The sequence below is a fragment of the Coenobita brevimanus genome, chromosome 47 (assembly GCF_032717465.1).
Source record: "Coenobita brevimanus isolate Jiangsu-jjx chromosome 47, ASM3271746v2, whole genome shotgun sequence".
NCBI classification, from domain to species: Eukaryota; Metazoa; Arthropoda; class Malacostraca; order Decapoda; family Coenobitidae; genus Coenobita; species Coenobita brevimanus.
The window spans coordinates 7,808,064-7,833,994 of NC_137000.1; the positions used below are offsets into that span (position 1 = coordinate 7,808,064).

Genomic DNA, 25,931 nt, shown 5'->3' on the forward strand with positions numbered 1-25,931 from the left:
GTATGAGGGATGTGGTGGTCTAATGGCTGGGTAAATTGATGGTCTTATCACCAAGTCGCTGTATGAGGGATGTGGTGGTCTAATGGCTGGGTAAATTGATGGTCTTAGGAGTCCTAGAGTAATCCCGGCTGTGGTAAGAGTGAGTATAGGGATTTGAATCAGTAAGCCATGTTAGTACTCCACAAAACCCGCCGTCCAGTCATTAACCCTTAGAGGACGACAGGGTGTTTCTGAATTAAACATTCTACTCCTAACTTTGATGAGAGACAGACAGACAGACAGACAGACAGAAAGACAGAAAGACAATTTGAGTTTCAGTAAATCAAGTTAGTACACCATAACACCCACCGTCGCGTCAATAACCCACGGATGGGGAGGCCATTTGTAAGCTGAATAAAATCGTATGGTGGAAGAAAAAATTAAATACAGATAGTTAAAATTTCTGTTGTTGTCAGGGAGTCGTTTTTGTTGTTATTGTTGTTACCTCATGCTCATCTGAAACGTTAACCCAGTGGACTGCAAACTTAAGTCGCCCTCTTTACTCCACCACCCTCCTTTTAGGGGATAGGAAAGAAGTTAAGGGATGCTTGTATAACCAGGCAGTTAAGCCTTTCTGTCATATTAGTGCCACCACATGAAGACGTCCCTCGTCATCACCTTTAACCCTCCAGAGCCCAATGTAACCCAAAGATGGTGGTCTGGGCAATCTTCAGATCCTAAATAAAAAGGAAATCCTAAAGTAAGAACCTATGTGCTTCGCGACTATGAGCAAAGGGAGGTACGCTGAGTACTCTACTCACCAGATACAGCGTGCAGCAGCCCAGCTGCAGTAGTGTCACGAAATTCAGCCCTTAAGTTACGGAAAATAAGCTGGAAGTGGACGAAAATCCCGTCCAGGTGCATAGCTTTCTTGGTCCATCTTATTGTACTACAGGATTATTCGTGCTAGTTATTGAAGGTAATCTTGTATTACCGTAGTGATTTTAATACGCGTGACGCTAGCACCATAGTAGTGATTGTATTAATGACAAAGTACTGTAGTAGTAGTAGTAGTAATAATAGTAGTAGTCGTAGTAGTAGTACAGTAGTAGCAAAAAAATAGTAATAATAGCAGCAATATTTGTACTAGCAGTCGTGGTAGTCATATAGTGTTGGTGTGTGATGGGGATAAAGTTAACGTGGGACTGGTGGTGGAGTTATCACCCTCACTCCATCACCAACACACGCTTACACCAACTGCATCATTTCCTCTCTCACACTATCTCACACGCTTTCCCTCCCTCCCTCCAGCCTCTCCCTCATTCTCTCACACTTTATGTTCCTCCTAGAGACGCCTCCCCTCTCTCTCTCTCTCTCTCTCTCTCTCTCTCTCTCTCTCTCTCTCTACCTGCCTGCCTGCCTACCTATCTATTTTCTGTCTATTCATCTATCTGTGTGCCTATAAAACAGACGATTTAAATCACATTAAGGAACTGTCGTTAATAAAAGAATTAATATATATGTGTCCACCTACTACCAGACGCCTTCATCCCGTAAAGGATGGCCACAAACAAATCGTCTTCACGTCGCCCATTCCCCCGCCATTTCGCTGCCCTCCCTTCAGCTCACAGCCCCCTCTTTCATATAGGCTACCTCACCACTCCATCCCTCCATCTCATCCTCGGTCTCCCCATATATCATCTCATTAATTCGAAAACTTTCTCCTGCTACGTTGAATGAATTTGTTCGGCGATAACAGGAAGAAAACAGGCGTAAACGTATAGGTTATCAGTTAGTCTATCTGTTTGTTTATCTGTCTGTCTATTTATAGGTTGAAGGGATATATAAAATAAAGCGTAGTAAAATGTATCACTTTCATTGTACCATCTACAAGCCTTACACACTACTGTACAGGACACCCACAATTGAGAGTCATTTCCCGTTCATTTCACTCATTATCAAACAGACTTCTTAGAGTCAGACTCCTCTTCCCCCTAACCACGGACGTTTTTCATATTGCTAGACGTTATTGTACGATCTTGGCCTGAAGCTCATATACAAACTTGCACCCCTGTCGTAACTGTGATTTATTTTTTAGGAGGAAGAACGAGAGATGCGTAAATTACGCTCTGTTCTTTGCTTGCCTTTCTTGCGTAAAGAAGGCTTAGTTCCCTTCCAAGTCAGTAGTTCCATTTCACTTCTGCGTCTTACGAGTATAACAAGGGAAAATTCCAGTTCTTCCATTATTACCGATTAGCTTAATAATGTCTCATGAATGTTTTGACACGGAGTAATGGAGCTATAAATGGAATCGTACATGCAAGTACGTCGGCTTTTTTGTGAGGTAATAATCAGTTCATCCATGCTTCGTTCCATAGGCTATGTCGAATTTAACACATCTTTTCAAAAGCTCACATATGTTGGTCACTATCGTTCACTGTAGATCTGTTGTTTTCTGGTTTTGAGGGAGGTGTGTTGCCGTTTCAACGGTGAAGTTTTCACTGGAATGTTTCAAGTGTTATACCGCTAAATTAAGGTCTGACTTGTTCAGTTTACCTACGATGTTCACTGTCCTTTATTAGATGAAGTGCAGCCTTGCAGTTTTTCTGGGTCTGCAGCCAGTGTACCGTACGGCAAGAAGCGACTGTGGAAGTTCTGGGCAGCCTTAGCACACACACCCATCCTTCCCTGCCATTACGGTGTACCACTGATGCTAGTTCTTCCCTCCACTTATGCTCAGGTAGCCAAATATGGCAATGAAGTTGGTGGGACATTGGTTATTTTGCCCTCGCACGCAGTATTTCCTTAGGGCAGGTCCCAGTGCCGCCACTTGAATTGTATATCATGCTGACGACACTGCTGCACCACACCGGCTGGCCCTCCCTAGCGGTGTCCTCACTGACTACCCTTCACTTCCGCTGACTGGTCACACAGCGAGGCTGGTGTCCCGGCCCCTGGACCCGGCAGCCTCGGCACGCCCTCACCAACACACACCCTCTGGCCTGAGGGAGCCAGGGCGGGGAAGGGGCAGCACTCTGGTGACCTCCTGAGGGGCACCCCCGCCATTCCTGCCGTTAGGGGTCGCCGCGCCCGCATCACTGGACGTGGGGGGCGGAGGCACGAAGGGCGAGGTGGACGAAGCAAGGGAGGTGACGGGCGAGGTGACTGTAGAGGCCAGAGAGGTGCGAAGGGGACTGCTGACCTGCGCCAGGAGGGAGGAGGCCGGGAGGGATGGAGGAGGGAATGGGCAGACGGGAAGGAATGGTAAAAGACCTGGGAACTGTGCTTGAGGGAGGGTGAGGGGCAGGAGGGGTGGGGCGTGACACTCGAGGCCGGGCAGGCGGTCCCCTGGCAGCAGGTAGTCTGGTAGGCGGTGTGCGGGGGAGGTGATAGTGGTGTCGGGACGGGCCAGGGCGGCCATGGGGGCCAGACACCGCAGGGACTGTGAAAATGACCCCAGTGTGGCACCCAGGGGCGGCAGTGGACCCTCCAGACCTCGCTCCCGAATCATCTTCTTGGTCTTGTACCGGTGATTCTGGAACCAGATTTTGATTTGGGTTGGGGTCAGATCCAACAGTGTTGCCAGGTGCTCCCGCTCCGGTGCCGACAGGTACCGCTGCTGCCGGAACCGCCGCTCCAGCTCATATGTCTGAGCTTTGCTGAACAATATCCGTCTTTTCCTCTTGCGTCCACCCACCTCAGTGTCTTCCTCCCCGCCTTCCTCTACCTCCAGAGCCTCCAGGTCTTCGTCGGCGGGTGTGAGGGCAGGGGTCTGGTCGGTGGAGTCTGCCGCCGCCGTCACTGTGCCTGGCGCCGCTTCCACCCCGCCGCCCGCACCGCCGTCTTCACCACGGGGGTCTGCTGGGGCATAACACAAACACTGTCACACTGTATACATACTCAATTAATTGCAGCAGAAGATGCCCTGTTATAAGGCTACTCATTTCCTTCTCACAACAGCTAGCACTAAAAGCTAACCCATATGGCTACTTACACACAATAGTTTTATTATGAACTATGTCCTATTTTCACAGGCTGACTGTTCATGAATGAATGAATTACTAAGCAGTAACCTGGCGCCGCAACAACTCAGTAATAAAGCGCCGAAAAAAAAAATCAAACCTTCATACTAGAAGGAAACCAACATCGTTTTCTGTAATAAATAACAAAGGACGGAGGTATCATTTATATAACTAGTAATTTCTTTCTCACATAAAAAAAGTTATACACATATACAAAGTGCAGGTACACGTTCCGTATGTCTTTATTGCAACACCATATATCCTATTAGCGCATCCCTGTGTCTCAGGCATATCACTCAATCTCTACCACCCTAATACGTATCATTTTCTACAATCAAACATAAGGTATCACATGCACAGTAAATAGTACATCATCCACTTCAGCCCAAGAACTCCCTTTTCCTTTACAACATCTGTTTCTGTCATGTCCATTAATTATCACTGACATGCTGGAGCCGCTCAGCATATTATAAGCCAATAAATTGTTCCTCACCTGGTGCTGGCGTGGGTGCGTCGTGCAGCTGTAGCAGGTCCCTCACACTGAACCCTCGTGCCGGCGCTGACCGCTTCTCCTGCAGCTGCAGTGAAAAGAGCCACAGTTATCCCTCACCTCGGTAACAGTGAAGCGTAATGCACAACAAAATTAAACCCTTTTACCCCGAGGAAGTCCTCTTATTTTAAACAAACCATCACCAGACGATTTTATTTAACTTGAAGTAACTAAGTTTACAGTTATATATCAACCTCTCAAATTCTTAGTGTCTCTTGTGCTGAAGAAAATCATCTGGTGATAAAAAATGGAAAACAGCACTGATCCGAACGGATTAATAAGAAGTGCCCATGGTCTAAACATGCAGCTATCTGTAGGGTTGTGTAGACAAAATACTGCGTATCTGTTAATGGTTTTGACTGTGATGTGGACTCAGGATTTCTTTGGTTTGAATGACTGCGTAGATCAGTGTACCTAATATGCATTTTGACAGTTCTCCTTGTGTGCACTTATTTTGTTTGTGGTTCCTACCTCAGCCCTACTCTTAGGAGGTAATTGAAACTGAAATGACAGTGATGAATGATGATGATGATGATGATCCATATATTAACAATGCATGTGCGTCCAATTCATCACAGGTTTTCCTTGCACAGTATTGATATATTTTTTATTCGATAAAAGAATTGCTTAATGAACAATGTATGTTCGGATTACTCAGCTAAATAAATCGTCCGATATCATTCGGAGTATAACACCTGAGTGGTACCAATAGTAGTGATAGAATTACTGGAAATATTTTTTAACTTCAATTGCTAGATTTTCATTTGCTGACCAATATCATTTGCCGTTAGCCTGAATAAAAGACTTATATGCATTAGTAACAGTGAATGGGCTGAACTTCTTAATTGCTTAAACAATGCATCCATAATCATGCATAAATATAGGTAATACGGGTATTAATCGAGAGTATGGCCTAGACTTCATGCTTCCCTTGTATATACCCCCATCATCCCCTGGTGGTCATCACCCTTACCTGTTCCCAACACAAAAATGCAGTTCAATAACAACCCACCATGCCCTCCCTGTAATGCGCCCCCCTCTTCCATGCATACCAAAACTCATTCACATCCTACAGCCCACTCTCAGAATCACAGCTCTTGTTCAGCTTAACTTCAGCCGGTTTCCTACAGTGCAGCTGACGCTGGAGCCACAACAACACTAGTCTCTAGTAATTGCTCAACACTGATATCACAACAGTGTACCATAATTTCCTGCGTTTTTACGGGTATTAATTAAGTCATACAACGCCAATACCTAACTCAAAATCCCTCTTACGGCATGTACTGCACACCACCACACATAACCTACCCCTATAGCACAAAATAATACAGCACTCGTGTCCAATTCTCAGCTAACACTCTGCCATCAGCTAACTTCCGTCTCTCACATGGCATACCACACACCCCCAAACAGTACCTTCTTGTTCCCCCCAAACATAGCTACACCTGTTTCACATCCTTAGCTAATACAGTACTGTACTATCGCCTGCATTACAAGCTCAGTAGGATATTATCTCCATCAGACCCTTTCTTTGTCACATACACCTACAATCACACCACAGTGCCACCTGTATTAAACAGTCAATATACACAACTAAACCCACAGTATTAACCTCACCTACTTTGCGCAACGTACACACATCGCTACTCATGCTGCACTATACATCAAACTGTGTTACCCAATATACAGTACAGTCTATTTCTGCCTGCGCATCTTTATATCTATTACCACCTAACCTACGCAACACCTCCCTTCTCAAGCACCCGCGCTATTTTCACCACCATTCTGTACGAGAGGCCACCCCAAATCTGAATAAAATCGCCCGACTGTAGCAAGAATGTTTCAGTGGACGACATCGCACAGAAAGGGTCACTGTACCAACTGCTTCTGTTCCGTTTACTTCATAATCTTCCATTATCGTATCTTATCAAAATTATCTGGCCGTAGCAAGAGTTATGTTAATTATACACAGCACACACACACACACACACACACACACACACACACACACACACACACACACACACACACACACACACACACACACACACACACACACAGGTACACTCTCTAATGCCATATAGAGTACATACCTTCCCAATCACCGTCGGCTACACCTTATTATCCCTGGCAGTACGATGGCCTCTGTTTCATGCCATTCTTGCCGCAACCACACTCAGTTTAGTAGTATGGGACTAAAAGTGCTAAAAACAGTGACAGGAAACAGCTACATACAGTTACGGGACGTCTTTGTATTGTATTCATGTAACCGATACGCTTTTAGTCATCCTGAGGGAGACATGATGTAGTGCGATTAATTTGTGCATATTTACCTGCGCGTATGAATAATAAATTTTAAAAGGTACTGCAACGCTAATTCTTTAGATTCTGAAACACAGGAAGATGAGTTTGATAATCGCGTACACTGTGTCCTATTCCAGTATCCATTTATAATTTCTTAAACAGTCAATCCTTAACACATACAGGCCGAGGACGTGATATTTAATTCATTTTCCCTAAAATCAAATAGATACTTCAGGTTTACGGGAGACCCCTCAGATAAGGGGATGGAAAAAAATCTCCACAGGAGTAAAAATATCACATTAGCCTTTAATTTTAGACACTCAGGAATCCCAGGCATGCCGAAAGAAAGAAGACACATGGCTCATGTAACCTAAAGTACAGTATATGCGATACACATATTGTTGACTGCATAATACCCCACAGAATTTTCGCAGTACCATCACACATATAGTATACCAACACAGTATAAGAACAGCTACCTATGTACCACACAGTTACAGCTAGACTCTTTTACCCCCCAGTATTCCTTTCATAATTATAACTGCGGGTGACGATGTTATACTTCCACACCTTCCCTTGCACCTCTCCCAGGAGCAGCTGCCTACATCAGTCAGTCACGCAGTTACACCATCAGCAACTCAAATCACCCTGGCATTTTTAAACGTCGTCATATATAGTACTGCTACTGTGTGTTTGTTTGTTTGTTTGTTTTTTTCTGCTACGAATATTGTTTTAATATATGTGAGAAGTGAGATATCTTTGTAATGAAAATAAAACTTTGCCCTGAACATGAAATACCATTTTTTTTTTTTTTTGTGCGGACGATTTTGTACCTGACATTGGACACTCACAAAATATTTCATCTCCATTCCGACGCACACATTTCCAGTGCATAAGTTTGCGTACTACTTTACGTTCGCCACCTGCCTTGGTTTCACTGGCAAGAATTTTTCGGATATTGTACCCTCATACGGCCCACTCACACTGCGTTGATCATGAGGGTATCAGTTTCATTTTGTGACCGTAATACTTCAGCGTAATACTGTATACTCTGACCACTTTAGCGACCCGAAGAAAATGCCATCTCGCTCTGTCTAAAATGTGGAGCCATAACTGCAGATTTACACCAGAATATGGTGTTAAGTCACGAAAAATGCAAAGGGTGTATTGTCGTACTCTGCAATTTAGCTGCGGGAAATAACCTACGAAAGAATGAAAATGCCCGTCAAGTTAAGGTGAATGAACTATACATTATCGTGACCCTGTCTGTAATTGATGACGAAGTAGGTGGGCCGCAGTAAACTTGGGAAGACTGATATAACGGTGCAGTGACAGAATAAGAAGTTTCTGCATTTATTCATGAAAATGTTAAATGTGTAGGTTTTAGACATAGGTGGTGACGAGAGGGGCGCTAGACAAAGTTAATTATTGAAATAAATCAGTACAAATCGACACGCTAAATGTATGTACAGCCTAGAACTTCGTTTTCGGATAATCAAATTTTGGAAAGTTCAATAGCTGCAGCAATTCACTATAGCAAAAAATACGCGGGATAAGAAACTGGCCATTACTAAACCATTATGCTGACGATTATAACGGCTTGCAGCAGGGTACAGCGATGCGAGGTGAACAGCGGAAGGTGAATACAGTAATGACGCAAACGACACCGAGTAAGGAGCCCAAACAAGTCATTGCAACCGTCGATTTCTATAGACTGTGCACTAGAAAATCACTCCATAATAGTCGCCACGTGTTGCTTTATTTTGGGGATATTTTGGAAGACGATTTTTAGGAAGGGGTGACTTTAAAGATGGTTAAAAGAAAATGTTATGACGGACGGTTAGTAAAGGTGCCCGCCATCTTCCAAGTCGCAGGGTCAAATCAATATCGTGGACTGTCGTAATTCGTCACTGAAGCACAGGTTAACCACGCATAAATCACTCCTTAATCCCCAAGACATCACGGCCATCGATTAACACTACGGTGAGGGAGGGAGACTAATGTGTTTGAAGGGAGCGCCGGCGAGATTAATATTTCAGACCCGGGCACGGACAAAGAAGATGGGAGGCGGCGAGAATTGCGTAGCCGTCAACTTACCGTCATCATGGCCGATGGATGGGTGGCTGGGTAAACTGGAGGAGCCCGGGTGTAAGTAGTCCCTCGGGAAATTAAAAGCACCTATTGAGCCTACGAGTGACGCACGGAGGACGCACGCAGGTTCACTCCTCTCTCCGCCGCGGCAGGATCCACTCTCCCTGATGCCTGGCTCTATCGCCTTTAGTCCGCCCCGCCCCCATTGGTCCGCTGGTGAAGGCGGGGCCTGGCCTCTGGGCGGGGTTTAATGGATCCGGCGCTCTGACTGGCCGCGGCGTCTCCCTATCCCATCACCATTCCGACGTGGGAAGAGGAGTCGGTGAGGGATAAGTGGCTGGAGAGGGACGAGATGGTCGGCCCTAGGGTACAGTAGAAGGGGAAGGGAAGAAGGGGTTAGGGAGGAGGGGACCGAATGTTTTCCACCAAATACACTTTACTTCGATCTCTTTGGCTCATTAAGAGGGTGTAAATCCTTTATAAATAGCACGCCTCTGATCCCCCACGTCCTAGCAACTTATCTCCCCCCTCCACCAGCAGGCTCCCCTTCCATCGTGTCCCTCTGGCAGCTGGTGTGTGTGGCAGGGGCGGGTGGTGCAGGGTGCGGGGCGTCGACACTCACCCTGTTATCGCCCGGCCATAATCACAATATATACGGCCCCGCGACTCTTACCTCTGAAGCGAGGAACCATCAGCCCGTCTTTACACAAGGTGGCCGACGCTCCAGCCCTGCCAGCCACCGTCGCCAGGAGAGCTAGGGCCTCCTCACTCCGCTCCAGGACTCTCTTCCTAATGTAGAAAAAGCTTTCGTGGTAAAATTTTTCCTTAGTGAGGCAGAATGTACCTCAGGCTCGATAAAACGGATCGGCTATAGCAAGGACCTTATTATTTCAGGGAATAAAGTCTGTCACTAGAAGATATAATAAAGGCGAGGAACAAAAGATTCTGTATACAGTAGTTGTTTTCCTGACATTTCTTGACATGAAACCACTCCCAGGCAAGCAACACTGAACGACGAGTAAATTGCTCTTTGGATAAATACATTCCTAAAGCTTTCAAGCACCAGCATCTTCATCCTCCCATTCCTAATTCCCACTTAAACAATGGAGTGAGCGTACGATCCAGACACAGAAAAAGAGATAGTACGAAAATAGAACTATCAAACAGCATGCCCAAACAAAACATAAATCATTCTCGTATTAAACCATCGAATTCATAAAGAACCTACATCTCCCCCATCATCACCATCATGTGCACCCTATTTTAGACTAATAAATAAGGTTTGTATGATCCAGAAACAGAAGAAGCAATCAACAAAAGTAGGAGGATTTCGGAGCCTTCAGTGGATCCTCATGTACACCATTTTATCAGGTGCAGATTCTGAGAGTTTGAATGAATGTGTGGCCAATTTCACTGAAAATGCGTTTAGATGCTGGAGCGCCTTTTAGAGCGGCCCATTCTGTCAGTCACATCCTAAGGTTTTTTGGACGGACGGTGATGCACATCCGTAGACTTTAACGACTCCCCATGTAGCGGCCCTCATGATCCCGCATTTGTCTAGTAGCCTACTATTGACATTGTTTTGGCAGGTGTTCCACTTTTTTGCATTCCCTATGTTTCTGGGTCCCGCCTCACGCAGTGCAAGTGGGAATATGATGAATTTTATGCCCAGTTAAGGCACATTACGTTTAACAATATAAGCTTCCTATGACTCACACTCAGTTGGATAATATCGTATGGCTTTCGATGGAAGAGAGTACTAGAGTTGTCCCGCCCATAAAAGAGTTAACGGTGGTAGCATTCAGCCTCTCAACTTACTATGACTCATTCAGTTAACTACAATCTTATGACAATAGCTAGCTGGAAGGGAATACTAGAGCTGTCCCGAGCATGCAGGGGAATGAGAGACGTAAATCAGTACCTAAATAACAAGTATCCTGTAGATGCTGCTGTGTATGACGGAGGACTCTGCCGCCCGTATAAATCATGCCGTCCGCGCCTTCCCTGTCTACGCCAACTGGTTCTTGGGCCCATAAATCGCGTATATTTTCCAGGCCGTGGCTATATACACCGCCGCCATAGTCCCTGTTGTGTGTGTGTGTGTGTGCGTGTGAGAGAGAGAGAGAGAGAGAGAGAGAGAGAGAGAGTGAGTGTGTCTCTCCGTGTCGGTGCCGATAAGTGTTTATCTCCGAGTTAAGTGTGAATGTTATTCTATTCCTTACGGTTGATAATGCGTAGATGTGTTATAAAATACTCTTTGTGTAATTATGTCTACATTATGTCTGTCCATCTGTCTGTATGTCATTCTGAAGTACATGTCTGAGGGTACTAACATTAGCGAATATGCTGCCCAGTGCTCACTTGCACCTACAGTAGCTTCTTCCATTCAGAGATCTTGTAGTATGAATTTTGTTTGTGTCTGCATTTGGAAGTAGTTTTTGGGCATCATATTATCATCGTAGTCATCATCGTAGTCATCATCGTAATAGCAATAACCATTCGTGACGTGCTAACCAACAAATATTAATGGATATGAAAGGAATGAACCGGGAACAGAAACACAGATGCAAGAAAAATGAGCCATACATCCATTCAGTTACCCCCCAATCAGGTCTATTGCACCAGCTATATTCCTCGCTATCTAGATTCTATACGCCTTATACCAGGAAGAAGCTGTATTATGAGAGTATTTGGTGAACTGGATCATATATCCATCCACTTACCCTTTAAAACCTTCTAAACAATCTCTTTTCGTATGACAGTTCGTTCCCGAAAGACCAGCACCCCTACGCGCCACATTCCTTCACATGTCATCCCCTTGGAGCTAATCTATTTCCTCTGTATTGAATGCATGGTAGACCCGTCATATTCAGGATTTTTGTTATGGTATCAGCAAGGATGTTTTTATGGCATACCGGCGGGTCCTGTGGCAGATAAGTAAGGCAGGAGAAACTAAGTACATAGTGAAAAATGTCATATATCTATCCATGTAGCACACAAAGCTCTCTAATACTTTACCTGTATTCCTCATTGTTCCATCTCTTTGCTAAAGTGAGCTGTACATTCCTACACTCACTGTTAATGCCTTTCTAATGTAATAATTATATTGTTCACTGTTCTTCATCTCTACGGACCAGGGCCATACGTTTGCTCATTTACCATTCATGCCTTTCTGATAACCTCTAGCAGCATTCCTCGATGTTCCTCCTCTCTTCCCCCACATTAGCAGTATTACAAACTGGATGTTAATACTTTAAAAATATACCTCAATCTTTCTTCTGTCTTCCCCACACTTTTACGGTAATACAAACTGGGCGTTAATATTCCACCAGTATTCCTCGCCATTCCTCCTCTCTTCCCCCGCACTTGTAGCATCACAAGTTGGGTGTAAGTACTCGTACAGTATTCCTCGATCTTCCTCCTCTCTTCCTTGCATTATCGTCCTTTCAGCGTCAGTACTTACCGATATCCCTCGCTATTCCTCCTCTCCTCCCACCACTCCCAGTACCACAGTCTGGCTGCTAACATGCCCTAGTTAATCCCGAGATCGATACAGCATGGTGGATATTCGTGACTTCATGTGAATATTCCACTGTGTCCTGGATTTGCGCTCTCTCTCTCTCTCTCTCTCTCTCTCTCTCTCTCTCTCTCTCTCTCTCTCTCTCTCTCTCTCTCTCTCTCTCCGTACACGGCACCTATCTTTCACGTACACTTTACTTTCCGGTTTCTCTCGTACCGTTGTATTCCCTATCTTTGTTCTTATTCGTTTGTCTTCGCCTCCATCGTATACTGTTTATTCTTATTTCATTAGCTCTCTTTCTCTTATTCTCGTTCTCTTAAGTACTTCTATATCATTCTTTCACTTTTTTTTATAAATTCTCTCTCTCCCTATAATTCTATATTCTTTTTCACTTATCTATCTCTTAGGCGTTTCTTTTGCTTCTTTCGGATTCTCATATTCATTGTCTCCCGCACTTAATTTGTCTCTAACTTTTTTAAGGATAATACTGCGGTTGTTCCTTTTGAAACTTACTTCCTCACCAGCTAATCCTTCATCTAACCCCCTCCTTCCTTCCCGGCGAGCCCGACGACATTTTGGTGCTTTCCTCGTCAGTCAGTTTAAAACAAAATAATAATAGAAACAGAACCATGAGTTGAACAAAAAAAAAAAAAAAAAAAATCTTTAGAGTGATGTCGTATTTATTTTTGTATATTTATATATTTTTTTTTTTTGCTACCGCCTACAGAGGATTAACTGTCAATGGAGTAATGATGGCTGTGTCTAACCCTTACAGTTCCCAAAGCCTCTCCTACGAACAGTAAGATTATCTGGTGAGAGCAAGAACAAAATAAAAGACATGGTAGTTTAGGTGTTAAAGACATATATATATATATATATATATATATATATATATATATATATATATATATACTGTATATAAAGCAGGGTTTGTAAGTTAGGCGGGATTGGTCAGGGAGGCAAGATTTAAAAGTGAGAAGGTTTGTAAGTGAGACAGGATTTATAGGTGAGGCTGGATTTGTAAGTGAGGGAGAGGGGCTGGATGATGTAAGTAAATCATTTTGTGTTAAGAGAGGGCAGCTGGTGGGGACAGGGAGGGGACAAAGAGAATGAGGGGAGTGAGGGAGGAGAGAAAAGGGATGGATGGGAGTGAGAAAGGAGAGAGAGAGAGAGAGAGAGAGAGAGTGTGTGTGTGTGTGTGTGTGTGTGTGTGTGTGTGTGTGTGTGTGTGTAAGGAATAAGGAATCATCAGAAAAAAATCAGGAAAATGGAAATCTAAAAAGAAAAATCAGTGACATTCACGATAGCACGTATGCATCACCTAATTTATCGAGAAACGTAATTGAATCATGCATTTGTCAATTATTTTATTATTAATTTTGACTCTCACTTACTTAGCGGTCTCGTATTTTCATCTATATAACATTTAGTCCATCTCTTATGTTTGAAAGATTGCTTGCAGATGTTTAAGAGAAAATCCTAAGATACTCATAGCTATTTCCTAACATTCCTGTGAAGTTTTCCTGCAGGATTTTTCCGTTGTTCTGGGTACTCTTTAAGCCCACTTCTCTGACTGATGATTTGCCATGAAAGAGTGACTGTGCAACTCTACTTAATAGGGACAGGTTCAAGACACACACACACACACACACACACACACACACACACACACACACACACACACACGTTTTACAGACCCGCAAACATATACATTCCATACACATACATTTCACGCATGGTTACATACTCTACAGACAAGCACACGCTCACGTCTTCCAGAACCACAAAGAGTACACACACACACACACACACACACACACACACACACACACACACACACACACACACACACACACAGATCATAACTCCCCTCCCCCTAAATCTGTAAAAGCGCCGGACACTCCATAAAATTATATAAAAGATGGTCGATTGAGAGATTGAGAGCGACGATAAAGGAAAGAGGAAGAGGCGGAGGGGAGAAAAAGAGGAAAAGGAAGGAGGAGGGAGGAGGGGGAGAAAAAGAGGAGGAGGAGGGAAGGAGGCAGGAAATCCGTGATGGAGAGAGACCAGCGGAAGCAGTCGGGAGAACTAGCCATTTTGTTGACCACTTCGCCCTCGCCAAAACGCGCCAAGTCGCTTAATTGCATCTCTCCCTCTCTCGCTCTCCCTTCTCCTTCTCTCCCTTCTCCCTCTCTCTCCCCTCTCTCTCTCCCCTCGCCAATTGTTCCCCCTGGTATCAATCGCGTCCCATTAGTCCATTACGAGCCGGTGTTGACAATACGAGAGTCGTGTTTGGGACCGGAGGGAGGGATTAGGCGAGGGGGCCGAGGGAGCATGGTGATAAATATTTTGGTCGTGTGAGGTGGTGGCGCCATCTATTGACACTTAAATTAACTGCTTCCCGCAAACACACGGATGGGAGTGAAGTGAACGATTGGCTTTGTTATCCACATTATTTATCTCACTTTATACACGTAGCTAAGAAGTGAATTTATCGGGTGCTGCCATCTATTGACACTTCGATTAACTAATTCCTGCAGACATACGAAATGAATTTGAAATGCTAAAGACTGGCTATTGTTATCCATGTAATTCGTATCTTATACAGTAGACTTAGTTTGATGTATAATATGGAATTCATCGTCTCTGATTGTATTACATCTATCGTATATTTTAAACTTTGTGTTGATTGTAAGGATGTGGCCTTAATTCATGCTGACATGCTAACTTAAGTGCTCTCTCTCTCTCTCTCTCTCTCTCTCTCTCTCTCTCTCTCTCTCTCTCTCTCTCTCTCTCTCTCTTTCTATCCATATGTCTGCCTCGAAGTACTGTGCTGGTAATCCTAATATTGCGGATATAAATCCCAGTTTATTATGAGCAGATATTACTGGGATATCCTTTATGATGTTATTATTTTCAGTAATTTCCATATAATCATCCCGCAGTACGAAACAAAACAAATCTTGCTGTTCCCAATACACCGTGCAGTAAGAGATATAAAGAGAGAGAGAGAGAGAGAGAGAGAGAGAGCAGTCCCATATTAGCTTTTTCGGGGCCTAGGATGACCTGAGGCTTGGCTACCGCAATCAAGATCACCTTAGCGCAGAACAGCCTCTTTTCCTGTCGCTATATTGCTTGACAGAGCCCCCCACTCACCTCTTAAGCGCCCGAACCGTTGCGCGTAAGGCTGCTGCTCTACCGTTTAACCACCAGCCGTCTTCGTCAAGTAGCACATAAAGAAAATACACTATACCCTCTGGTGCTCTTACCCGTGGTACACTAACAACAGAGCGTAGCGCCTTTGTCAAGAAAAAAGAAAAAGAAAAACTTAACTGCCAGCTCATGAAAGATGCTGCAGTAAGAAAGGTTATAATGTGCATTGTTTCTGTGCGTCCGTCTCAACCACTACTCAGATATCATAGAAATTCATGAACGATATGCAACTAAAACTATTCATCGACATCTACAGCTCCTCCATGGTCTGAAGGGAATTATTATACTGTAGTTTGTGAGTCACAGATTCAGTAAAGGACCGTAATCTTAGCCGTGAAGCCTGGCATATGTGTGCTGTAGACGTTCATGCTCGTGTACCATACTTAATTTGTAACCACGTTTGATAAGGGTAGGGGTCAGGGTAGGGATGGTGGCAGGGGTAGGGGTGGTGGCAGGGGAAGTGGGGTGGTGTCACGGTCAAGGATGGTGGTTGAAGTAGGGGCGGTGGCAGGGGTAGGGGTGGTGGCGGAGGTAGGGGTGGTGGCAGGGGTAGGGGTGGTGGAAGGAGAAGGAGTGGCGGCAGAGGCAAAAGTCGCTGCAGGGGTAATGGGATGGTGGCAGAAATAGGGGTGCTGGCAGGGATAAGGGCGGTGGTAAGGGCAGGGCTTGTAGCAGAGGTATGGGTACTGAGGTAGTGGGAAGGGCAGGGGTGGCAGCAGGGGGAGGTGTGGTGGCATAGGTAGGGGTGGTGGCAGGGGTAGTAGTAGTGGGAAGGGCAGGAGTGGCGGCAAGGGCAGAGATGGTGGCAGGGGCAGGAGTGGTGTCAAAAGCAGTGGTGGTGGCAGAAGCAGGAGCGGCGGCAAGGACAGGGGTGGTGGCAGAGGCAGGAGCGGCGGCAAGGGCAGGGTGGTGGCAGGGGCAGGAGTGGCGGAAAGGGCAGGGGTGGTGGCAGAGGCAGGAGCGGCGGCAAGGGCAGGGGTGGTGGCAGGGGCAGGAGTGGCGGCAAGGGCAGGGGTGGTGGCAGGGGCAGGAGTGGCGGCAAGGGCAGGGGTGGTGGCAGGGGCAGGAGCGGCGACAAGGGCAGGGGTGGTGGCAGGGGCAGGAGTGGCGGCAAGGGCAGGGGTGGTGGCAGGGGCAGGAGCGGCGGCAAGGGCAGGGGTGGTGGCAGGGGCAGGAGCGGCGGCAAGGGCAGGGGTGGTGGCAGGGGCAGGAGCGGCGGCAAGGGCAGGGGTGGTGGCAGGGTCTGAGCAACGCATCTTTATTGTGCAAAGTTGCACTGGCGGGAAATCGATACTCTGAGGCGCCGCCCTCCACCACCTCCACTGCCACCACCATCACCACTACTATCACCACCACTGCCACCACCATCACCACCACTGCCACCACCATCACCACCACTGCCACCACCATCACCACCACTATCACCACCACTGCCACCACCATCACCACCACTATCACCACCACTGCCACCACCATCACCATTGCTGTCAACACCACTGCCACCACCATCACCACTACTATCACCACCACTGCCACCACCATCACCACTACTATCACCTCCACTGCCACCACCGTCACCACTACTTTCACCACCACTATCACCACCATTGCCACCACCATCACCTGCCACCACCATCACCACTACTGTCACCTCCTCTACCACCACCATCACCACTACTATCACCACCACTGCCACCACCATCACCACTACTATCACCACCACCATCACCACTGCTATCACCATCACTGCCACCACCATCACAACTACCATCACCATCACCACTACTATCACCACCACCATCACCACTACTATCACCACCACCATCACCACAACTATCACCACCACCATCACCACTGCTATCACCACCACTGGCACCACCATCACTTCCACCACCATCACACTACTATCACCACCACTGCTCTCTCCACCAATACCAAATCATTTACCACCCTTATCATTTCCACTGTCCCTGTTTCCACCACAATCTGTATCACCATCACTACCACCAAAACCACTATCACCTCCACTGCCATCTCCACCACTACTATCACCACAACCCCCACTGCCACCAGCACATTCACTATCAATAAAACCACTCCCACTTTCACCACTTCCACAACTATCACTACCACTGTCACCATCACTACCTGCTATCATCGCCTGTCACTATCAGCGTCACTAGGCTACTACTATTACCACCACTACCACATTTCCAACTACTTACGCAGTTTGCTCTGCCCACTATCTCCATCGTTATACTTTCACCAGCACTACCATTCTCCACCACGTCCGCTCTCTTCATCACTACCACAACCATTTTCACCATCACTACCACCATCACGATCACTACCACACTGACCACCTAACACTGCCACCACCACTACCACTGTTACCACTATTGTCCTTATCACGAGCGCTGTCACATCCACCAAAATTGCCACAACTACCACATACGCCCGAGTTACCACATTAATGCCATCACCACCACTTTTACCATCATCATCACAGCCGCTACCGTCATCACTGTCTCGGCCACCAGGACGGCCACAGTTACAATCACCACAACCAGTCACCATCACCATCGTTTTCACCACGATCACCACAACTACCATACACTTTCTCCTTTCTTGATATAATTGGCATCCCTCCATCTTGAATTTAATACTAGAATAAGATGCTCACCACGAAATGCTAAAGAAAGGATGCAGCGCCGTGGAATCGTCTTTTTCCACCACTTAGCTACGTGAAATAAGGTGCAAAAGGAAGAAAATCCGGGCCAAGTTAAGATGGAAGAACTTTATCACTTTCACATTTGCTATCACCACCATCACTGTCATTTTTCCATCATCATCACAATCCATCACACGAATACCTCATCCGTTGCTAATATCGTCACAACTATCATCATCATCGCCACCATTACCTCTCTCTCTCTCTCTCTCTCTCTCTCTCTCTCTCCAGTGAGTGTGTGAGTGGCTGCGTTAAGGAGTGTGGTGAGGAGAGAGTGTATAATCTTCCTCTAATTCTAATACTCACGCTTCTACTTATGTTCGTACCCACAACGCAACCTTTGAGTGAGATGAGTACATAATGGTGTGTGTGTGTGTGTGTGTGTGTGTGTGTGTGTGTGTGTGTGTGTGTGTGTGTAAGAGAGAGAGAGAGAGAGAGAGAGTGCATTTGTGACTGAGATTTCGTTCTTGATTGCTGGTATTCCATGGCGTGAGTATAGCCTGTGCTTCTTTGTTTATTTGTAAGAGTGACATACATACATACATACGGACAGAGAGAGCATGTCTGAATACTTTTTTGGGCATCTGGGTACAACAATCATATCAGTAATAATCGGTTTAATTATTGTTAGCTGCCTTGGGAATTGAAGTGTTCATTCCAGTGGTGATACAGTACTAACTCCTTTTCATACGCAGTACTTTGGATATTGTATATAATTTGTATATTATGAAATTAAGTATACAGTATTAAAGAAATAATTAATACAGATACTGATATACCGTAACCCTTTCAGTAAGTAAAAAAGTAAGAATCTTAAACTCTCTCTCTGACCTCAATAAAGACGGTCTTCAGTAATCCTTTCAGTACGTGAGAAATCTTGACCATATATATTTGCTACTCGATTTTATTCAGCTTAGAAGTGGCTTGCCGTCCTCAAAGGCTTAGTAATGAGGCCTAATATTTATGGGAGTATGAATTACATTAACGTATAAGTGATGAGTTAAGTAATTAGCCGAATATCAGTAATAATGTGAATGATATCAACGTTTAAGTTACCTACAGTGTTATGGTACGACTGTTGTATTACTGTGTTATAGCGTTTAATAGTCACGCTCCTGTTATCATTATCACCAGCACTAATATCATTCCACCATCATCATTACAGTGTTACATTAATACATCACCCATTACTAACATCAGCACAACTACCACCGTCATCACCACTTTCACCATATGTGTGTGTGCAGTTGTCTACTGTATTATGACATTACTGTTTAGTCAAGTATTTTTGATGGTATAGGGCAGACATCTAGGAGTGATGATATTTGCATCAACTTCGATAATTTTCTCCCAAATTTAGTAAAATCATCTGGAGACGGCAAAACTATAATAGATTCGCATGTGTACTGAATGGATGTTATCTAATCGGTGAGGGTTGGGTCACAGGAACAGGGCGAACAAACGTATCTGTAAAAGTACCGGGTAGTCACTTTTAGACCTACATAAATTCACACTGGCGACGTATCATCATTCACTTTATTCCTTCTATCCCCAGATGATTTTTATGTACATTAGAAGAGCCGTCTAATAGCGAAGGAGTTAATGACGGCTATATCTAACCCTGCCCTTACGAAAACTCTCTCTAAAGCAAAATAAAACAATGTGAAGGTAGCAAGAATAAAATAAAAAATGCGTCACCGGAATAAAAGGGCCAAAATCTTCAAAAGGATACGCACATCACCCCAGCATGTTTATTTTTCTTTATATATCTCATTCTTCATAATTATACTGTACTTTGTCTATATATATTTCTGCAATATTATAACTGGGGGTAATGGGCATTTTTGGTACCTATCCATGCAAGTTCTGATTGGCGTTTGTGTGTCTGCGGTTTTATATCTCGATGTTTGCGTGCGAGTATGTTTAGCTAGTGTGTGTGTGTGTGTGTGTGTGTGTGTGTGTGTGTGTGTGTGTGTAGGGTCGCAGAGGTAGGTGGTCTAGTGCATTCAATGACCCGAGACCAATCCGCTTATGAGACAAGTAAATGAACGCTTTCTTGACCCCTACCCCCTCTCCCTCCTTCCCCCTCTCTCCCCCCCCTTCCTTTCCCCCTCTTCCCCTCCCTTCCCTTCCTCTTCTCTCCCTCCCTTCCCTTCCCCCTCTCTCCCTCCCTTCCCTTCCCCCTCGCTTCTCCTCTCTCTCTCTCTCTCTCTCTCTCTCTCTCTCTCTCTCTCTCACCTATCCCTTCTCCTTCATCCCCATTCTTTCTTGCTTCTCCCACTCACCAGTTTTTCTTCTGGTTCCCTCAGCCTCTGTTCCTCCCCTCCCCCCTTTCCTCCCTTTTTTCCCTTCTACCCTTTCTTTCCTACTCCCCGTACACCACCTTCCTCCCTTCTTTTCCCCTTCTTCTTTGCCCCTTCCCCTCCTGCTGTCCTTTCTTCTTTGTTCTCTCCTTCCCTCTTTCTTCCTTTGTTTCTCCCGGTCCCTTTCTTCCTTCCTCCTTTTTTTTTTTTATCTCTTGTCCAATTTCCATCTTGTCACTTTATCTTAGTAATATTTTCCTCTCCGTCTCCCACGTTCCCTACTTGCCCTTTGTTGCTCTTTCTTCCTTCCTTTTATTTTCCCTTCCCTTCCATTCTCATTACCTAATTTATTCATTTCCATTCGCCGCTTGTATTTCTTTCATCTCCTTCTCCCTTCCTTCGGTAACTTTCCTCCATAATTTTCTCCTCTTACTTGCATTACTTCTTTCTCTCTCTTTTCCTTTTTTTCCCTCCATCTCTCCTTGTAGAATTCTTTCATCGATAGTTCCTCTCAGTTTTCCTTCTCTATTCCCATCGTTTTTTTCCTCTTTTTTTCCCTTCTTATTATTTTTTGTCCCTTTTTCTTTCACGTTTTTTGCTCTTGCTGTGGTTTGAATCCTAGAGTTGGCTGGAGGTTTTCTTAGTGTTTATCAGTTTGCAGGAACGTAAGGTGGTTTCGAACACTTAATCGATCTGGAGTATGGTAGGCTGGTCTCAGGCCTCCCACGCTCAGGTCCCTTATAGGTCCAAAAGAGGCAAGATTTCCTTGACTGTTACCTGTATTTATCCCTATTAACGACTGTTCCAAATTTTTCCCATTATACTTGTAATAATTTCCGCCAGCCTCTCCACTTAGATAACTCCATTTATATATTATCTTGTCATCTCCGAAGAGTAAGGGGTTGAATGTATTTTTAATTAACGCTTTCATTACGAGGGATGTCTCAGGCAATATATATATATATATATATATATATATATATATATATATATATATATATATATATATATATATATATATATATATATATATATATATGTGTGTGTGTGTGTGTGTGTGTGTGTGTGTGTGTGTGTGTGGAAAGACGTCTTCGGGATGAGATGTTTTAATCCTTCACTTTCCCTGTCCGATTCCTCTCCCATCTCTCCTACCTACCCTATACCTACCTAGCTCGTAATCTTAACTGCAATTCCCTCTTTCCTTCCCTTCTTCCCTTCCCCTTTCATTCCCTATCTCCTTCCCTCCTTCCATACCTTCCTCCAATCATCTTTCCTTCTCTTCCTTCCATCCTCTTTCCTCCCCTCCCTCCCTTCTTCGTTCCTCCCCTTCCTATCTTCTTTTTCCCTTCCCTATAGCCCTTTCTTTTACATCCCCTTCTTCCCTTCCTCTTAATTTCCCTTCATCCCTCCTTCCTTCCCTTCCTCTTGTCTTCCTGCCCTCTCTTCCTCTATCCTTCCTCCTTCCCTTCTTATTTTCATCGCTTTCTCCCTCCTTCTTCCTCTTTCTCCCTGTCCTCATCACTTTCTTTTCTCCCCCCTTCAGTTAAAAAAGTAAGGTCTTTAACAGTCATGATTCTGTGGCTCACTCTCAGTTGCATATCGTCTGGTGTTACTGGAATAGAATACCAGAGTTGTTTCGACAAGGAGGGGGTTGAGTTTCTCCCTCTCTCTCTCCTCACTCTCTCTTCCCTACTTTCCTCCAAGTTCCCAAAGTCTTAATCTTAACTGCAGATCTCCTCCCTCTATCCTTCTTTTCCTTTCTCTCTCAGTTTTTTTTTTTTCCTTCCTTTTCCCTCAGTCCTTTTTGTCTTCCTTCCCTCCAAGTTTCCTCAGTGATAACGGTAACTGCTCCTTTCCTCCCTCCTCTCCATTTTTTCTTTTTCTCGTTCCTCTCCCTCTCCTCTCCGTTGTCTCTCTTCCCATAAATTTCCCCAAGTCATATTCTTAACTACATCTCTCTCTTTTTTCTTTCTCTCCGTCCCTCTCTCTTTTTCCTTTCCTTCCTGCTTTCCTCGGTCTGTCTCTCTCTCCAGGTCCATCACCATTTCCTTCCCTCCCTCTTCCTGTCACCCTCCTCTCCTTCTTCTCTACAAGTACCTTTCACCCCGATTTCCTTACTTATAATATCAATTGCCTTTCTCCTTCATCTTTCTTTCTTTCCTTTCTTCCATTTCCCTCTCCTTTCCTCTTATTTTGCTCTCCCTTTTTTCCTGCATCCCTCCAAGCTTACCTTGTCATAATCTTCACTGCTTCTCTCCTTTTCCTTCTTTCTATCCCTCCCTCCAACCCTCCCTTATTTCCACACCCTTTCCTCCCTCCATTCTTCTTTTCTTATCCCTCCCGTCTCTCCTTATATCTCTCCTATCCCTTCTCTCCACCTTTCCTCTAAGTTCACTAATCACAATCTTGACTGCGTCTCTCTCCTTCCTCTCGCCCTCTCTCTTCTGCCCCTGCTTCTCCCTCCTTTCTTCTCTCCCTCTTCCTCCTTCCCTCCGTGCCTCCGTCTTTCTCCCCCTCCCTGTCCATCACCACTTCCTTCCCTCCCCCACACAGGACCTCCAACATTGAAGTCCCTCAGGAATACAAAAGAGGGCCGACCTTCCAATTGGCATTTCGCATTTGCTTCTGAATTTTTGCGTTTGGTCTTAACAGCTTCACTCGTATAACTTATTTTTATTTTTATTTTTGTTATAATTTTACAAGCGATTTTATTCAACTTGGTAAAAACCCTCTCGTCTTGAAGGGGTTAAGCAGGGATGTGTCTACTCCCTCCAATTTGAAGTCGTTCCTACGCTTAATAAAATCATCAAAAGGTAGCAGGACAAAAGATGAGAAATAGGTCATCGGATAGAGATGGCTGAGCTGAGTGCGAGGTGGATAAGTACATGGGCGTGCTAATCTGTGTGGGTGAGGGTGTGGGTGTGTTTCGGGATATATGGGTGGTGTGGGTAAGCGCTGAGGATGTGGGTGAGGGTGTGGGTGTGCTTTGTCTGTGTGGTTGAAGGTGTGTGTGTGTTTTGCCTGTGTGGATGGGCGTGTGAATATGGCTTTGGGTGTGTGGGTTAGAGTTCTGGCGTGTTTTTGCGTGTATGAGTGAATGGATAAGTAGTTTTGTGAGTAGAGGAGCTTGAGTCAGTGTTGTTGTCGCTGGTGTGAGTGGGCTGGATCTTTGATGTATGTATGTGAGTATTTGTGATTATCTGTGACTGTGTAAGAAGCCGCAGTGTCTCAGTAGCAGCGCGTTCGTCTCTTCATCTGCGTTTACCCAGAGTCTAGGATTCAAACCAGATCCGTGGCAGATATTTAAATTAGGTGCGGGTAGTATGTCTTGTCTCATCCAAGTTTATTTTCACACCGATCTTGGTTGATAATGGTGACAATTTTCATAAGCACAGAATCATGCCCCCACAAACATAACCATTACAACACATCCGTTTTCATATGCACAGCTCCCACTACAGAGCGCTCCGAGCTGATTCGTACTTGGCATGCACGGGAAAAGGTTAATTCTGGCTCTCACTCTCCCTCCTGAAAGACGATCGGATCTCGCAGTTGATCTCATACAGACTAATACAGATACAGTGGTGTGGGTGGGTATGAAGTAGGTTGATGGATGGGTCGAAAGAGAGAGTGCCAGTATGGTGGAGTGGGGAGGGGGGGAAGATAGGTGATATGGGAAGGGATGTGTAAGTAAATGAATAAGTTGCATTGTTAGTAGAGGAGTGTGAATCAAAGGTTGATGCTGTTCTAGGTGTGTGTGTGTGTGTGTGTGTGTGTGTGTGTGTGTGTGTGTGTGTGTGTGTGTGTACGGCAGTTGTTTTCACTAACGTAGATGAATTTTGCTTGAGATATGTATATATATATGTATATGTGTATATATGTATGTAAGTGTGTATGTACATACATATGTCTGCATGTATGTATGCATGTGTGCAGAATCGTAGACTGACGGACAGGGGGATGGGAAAGTGTGTGTGCGGAGGTAAGTGCTGTGGGAAAGAGTATATTAGACATGATAATGGTTATGTTCTGTGGATATATAAGTCAGTGAGTCAGTGGACATTACTGAGAGACAGACAAACAGATAGACAGAGAGAGAGAGAGAGAGAGTAGTGGCTGTTGTCGTTACTTTCGAGGATTGTGCCTTTGATGTGTGTGTGTGTGTGTGTGTGTGTGTGTGTGTGTGTGTGTGTGTGTGTGTGTGTGTGATGGAGTTTATTTGTATGTGGGTGGGCAAAAGTGTAGCCTGATGGACGTGTGTGTGTGTGTGTGTGTGTGTGTGTGTGTGTGTGTGTGTGTGTGTGTGTGTGTGTGTGTGGCGGAGGTGGGGGAGGTAGAAGGGGGGTACACAGCATTTGGCCACTAAATTCATCCACACAGCCACACAAACAAAGCTGGTAAAGGACAAGAATGGAAGGCCTTTGTACAGCGCCTACGTCGGTCTCTTGGGCCCGACGCAGAGGAGGTGAAGAAAGAAGCAGGATGAAGGTGCGGGGGAGGGGGAGGAGGGATCAGAAAATTAGAGAATGTAGAGATGAAAGATGCAGACGAGAAGGAGAATGCGAATAGGCAATAAAGAGAAAGTAAAGATGGAGGAAATAACATGAAAATGAGAGAGCGAAGAAAAGATGCAGGGGGGAAATGAAGAAAGGAAGTTAGATAAGATAGGGATGATGGATACAGGATGGAAAGCAGAATAAAATTAAATGATGTGGAGGGAAAGGAGGAGATAAAACAAGTGAAAATAAAAACGAAAGCTACAGACGAAGAAGAGAAAGAGAAAAACAGATTGTAGAGGTGAAGGTTACGGTATGAAAGGGAGAATAAAGATAAAAATAAAAAAGAGGGAAAAATGAAGATAGAAAACAAAAGAAAAGGTAGAGCCGGAGGATATAGGGCGAAAAAGAAAACTGTAACAAAAGATAGGGAAAGAAAGGCTAGAAACCAAGAGATGATAGAAAAGAGGGATACAAGGCAAAAAATAGAATGAGAACTTAATTTTGGACACAGGAAAAAAAGGACATTTAGAATAGCAACAATACAAGGAAGAAAATATGATGGAGAGTAATGGAAGACATAAAGGAGAAAGTACAGGAAAATGAGGAAAATACATACTAGCGAACGTGGCGTATTATCAAAGATCAGAAGGTGAGTAGATGATGGGAAAAAGTCTTAGGGGAGAGAGAGAGAGATACGCTATAATATTCCTCGCAGCCTT

At 44.8% G+C, this 25,931-nt stretch overlaps 1 protein-coding gene across 1 annotated transcript; it reads right to left on the bottom strand.

The window, feature by feature from the left end:
- Positions 1-2,959: 2,959 nt before the first annotated feature.
- On the bottom strand, positions 2,960-16,935 carry LOC145399007 (uncharacterized). Its single transcript, XM_080271735.1, has 6 exons — positions 16,367-16,935; positions 9,620-9,735; positions 6,885-6,939; positions 6,100-6,118; positions 4,502-4,579; positions 2,960-3,859 (listed from the first exon to the last, which is right to left on the bottom strand). The coding sequence occupies exons 1-6, from the start codon at positions 16,933-16,935 to the stop codon at positions 2,960-2,962; spliced, it is 1,737 nt and encodes a 578-aa protein (XP_080127861.1).
- Between the last annotated feature and the right edge of the window lie 8,996 nt (positions 16,936-25,931).

Excerpts from the sequence above, each read along its gene's own strand:
- LOC145399007 (XM_080271735.1), bottom strand. The coding sequence starts at position 16,935 with ATGCGTTGCTCAGACCCTGCCACCACCCCTGCCCTTGCCGCCGCTCCT. Across the intron at positions 9,736-16,366 it reads CTGCCCTTCCCACTACCTCA|GAAGAGAGTCCTGGAGCGGA; the intron begins GTACCCATACCT and ends TTTCTACATTAG. Across the intron at positions 6,940-9,619 it reads GATGGTTCCTCGCTTCAGAG|AATCTAAAGAATTAGCGTTG; the intron begins GTAAGAGTCGCG and ends CCTGTGTTTCAG.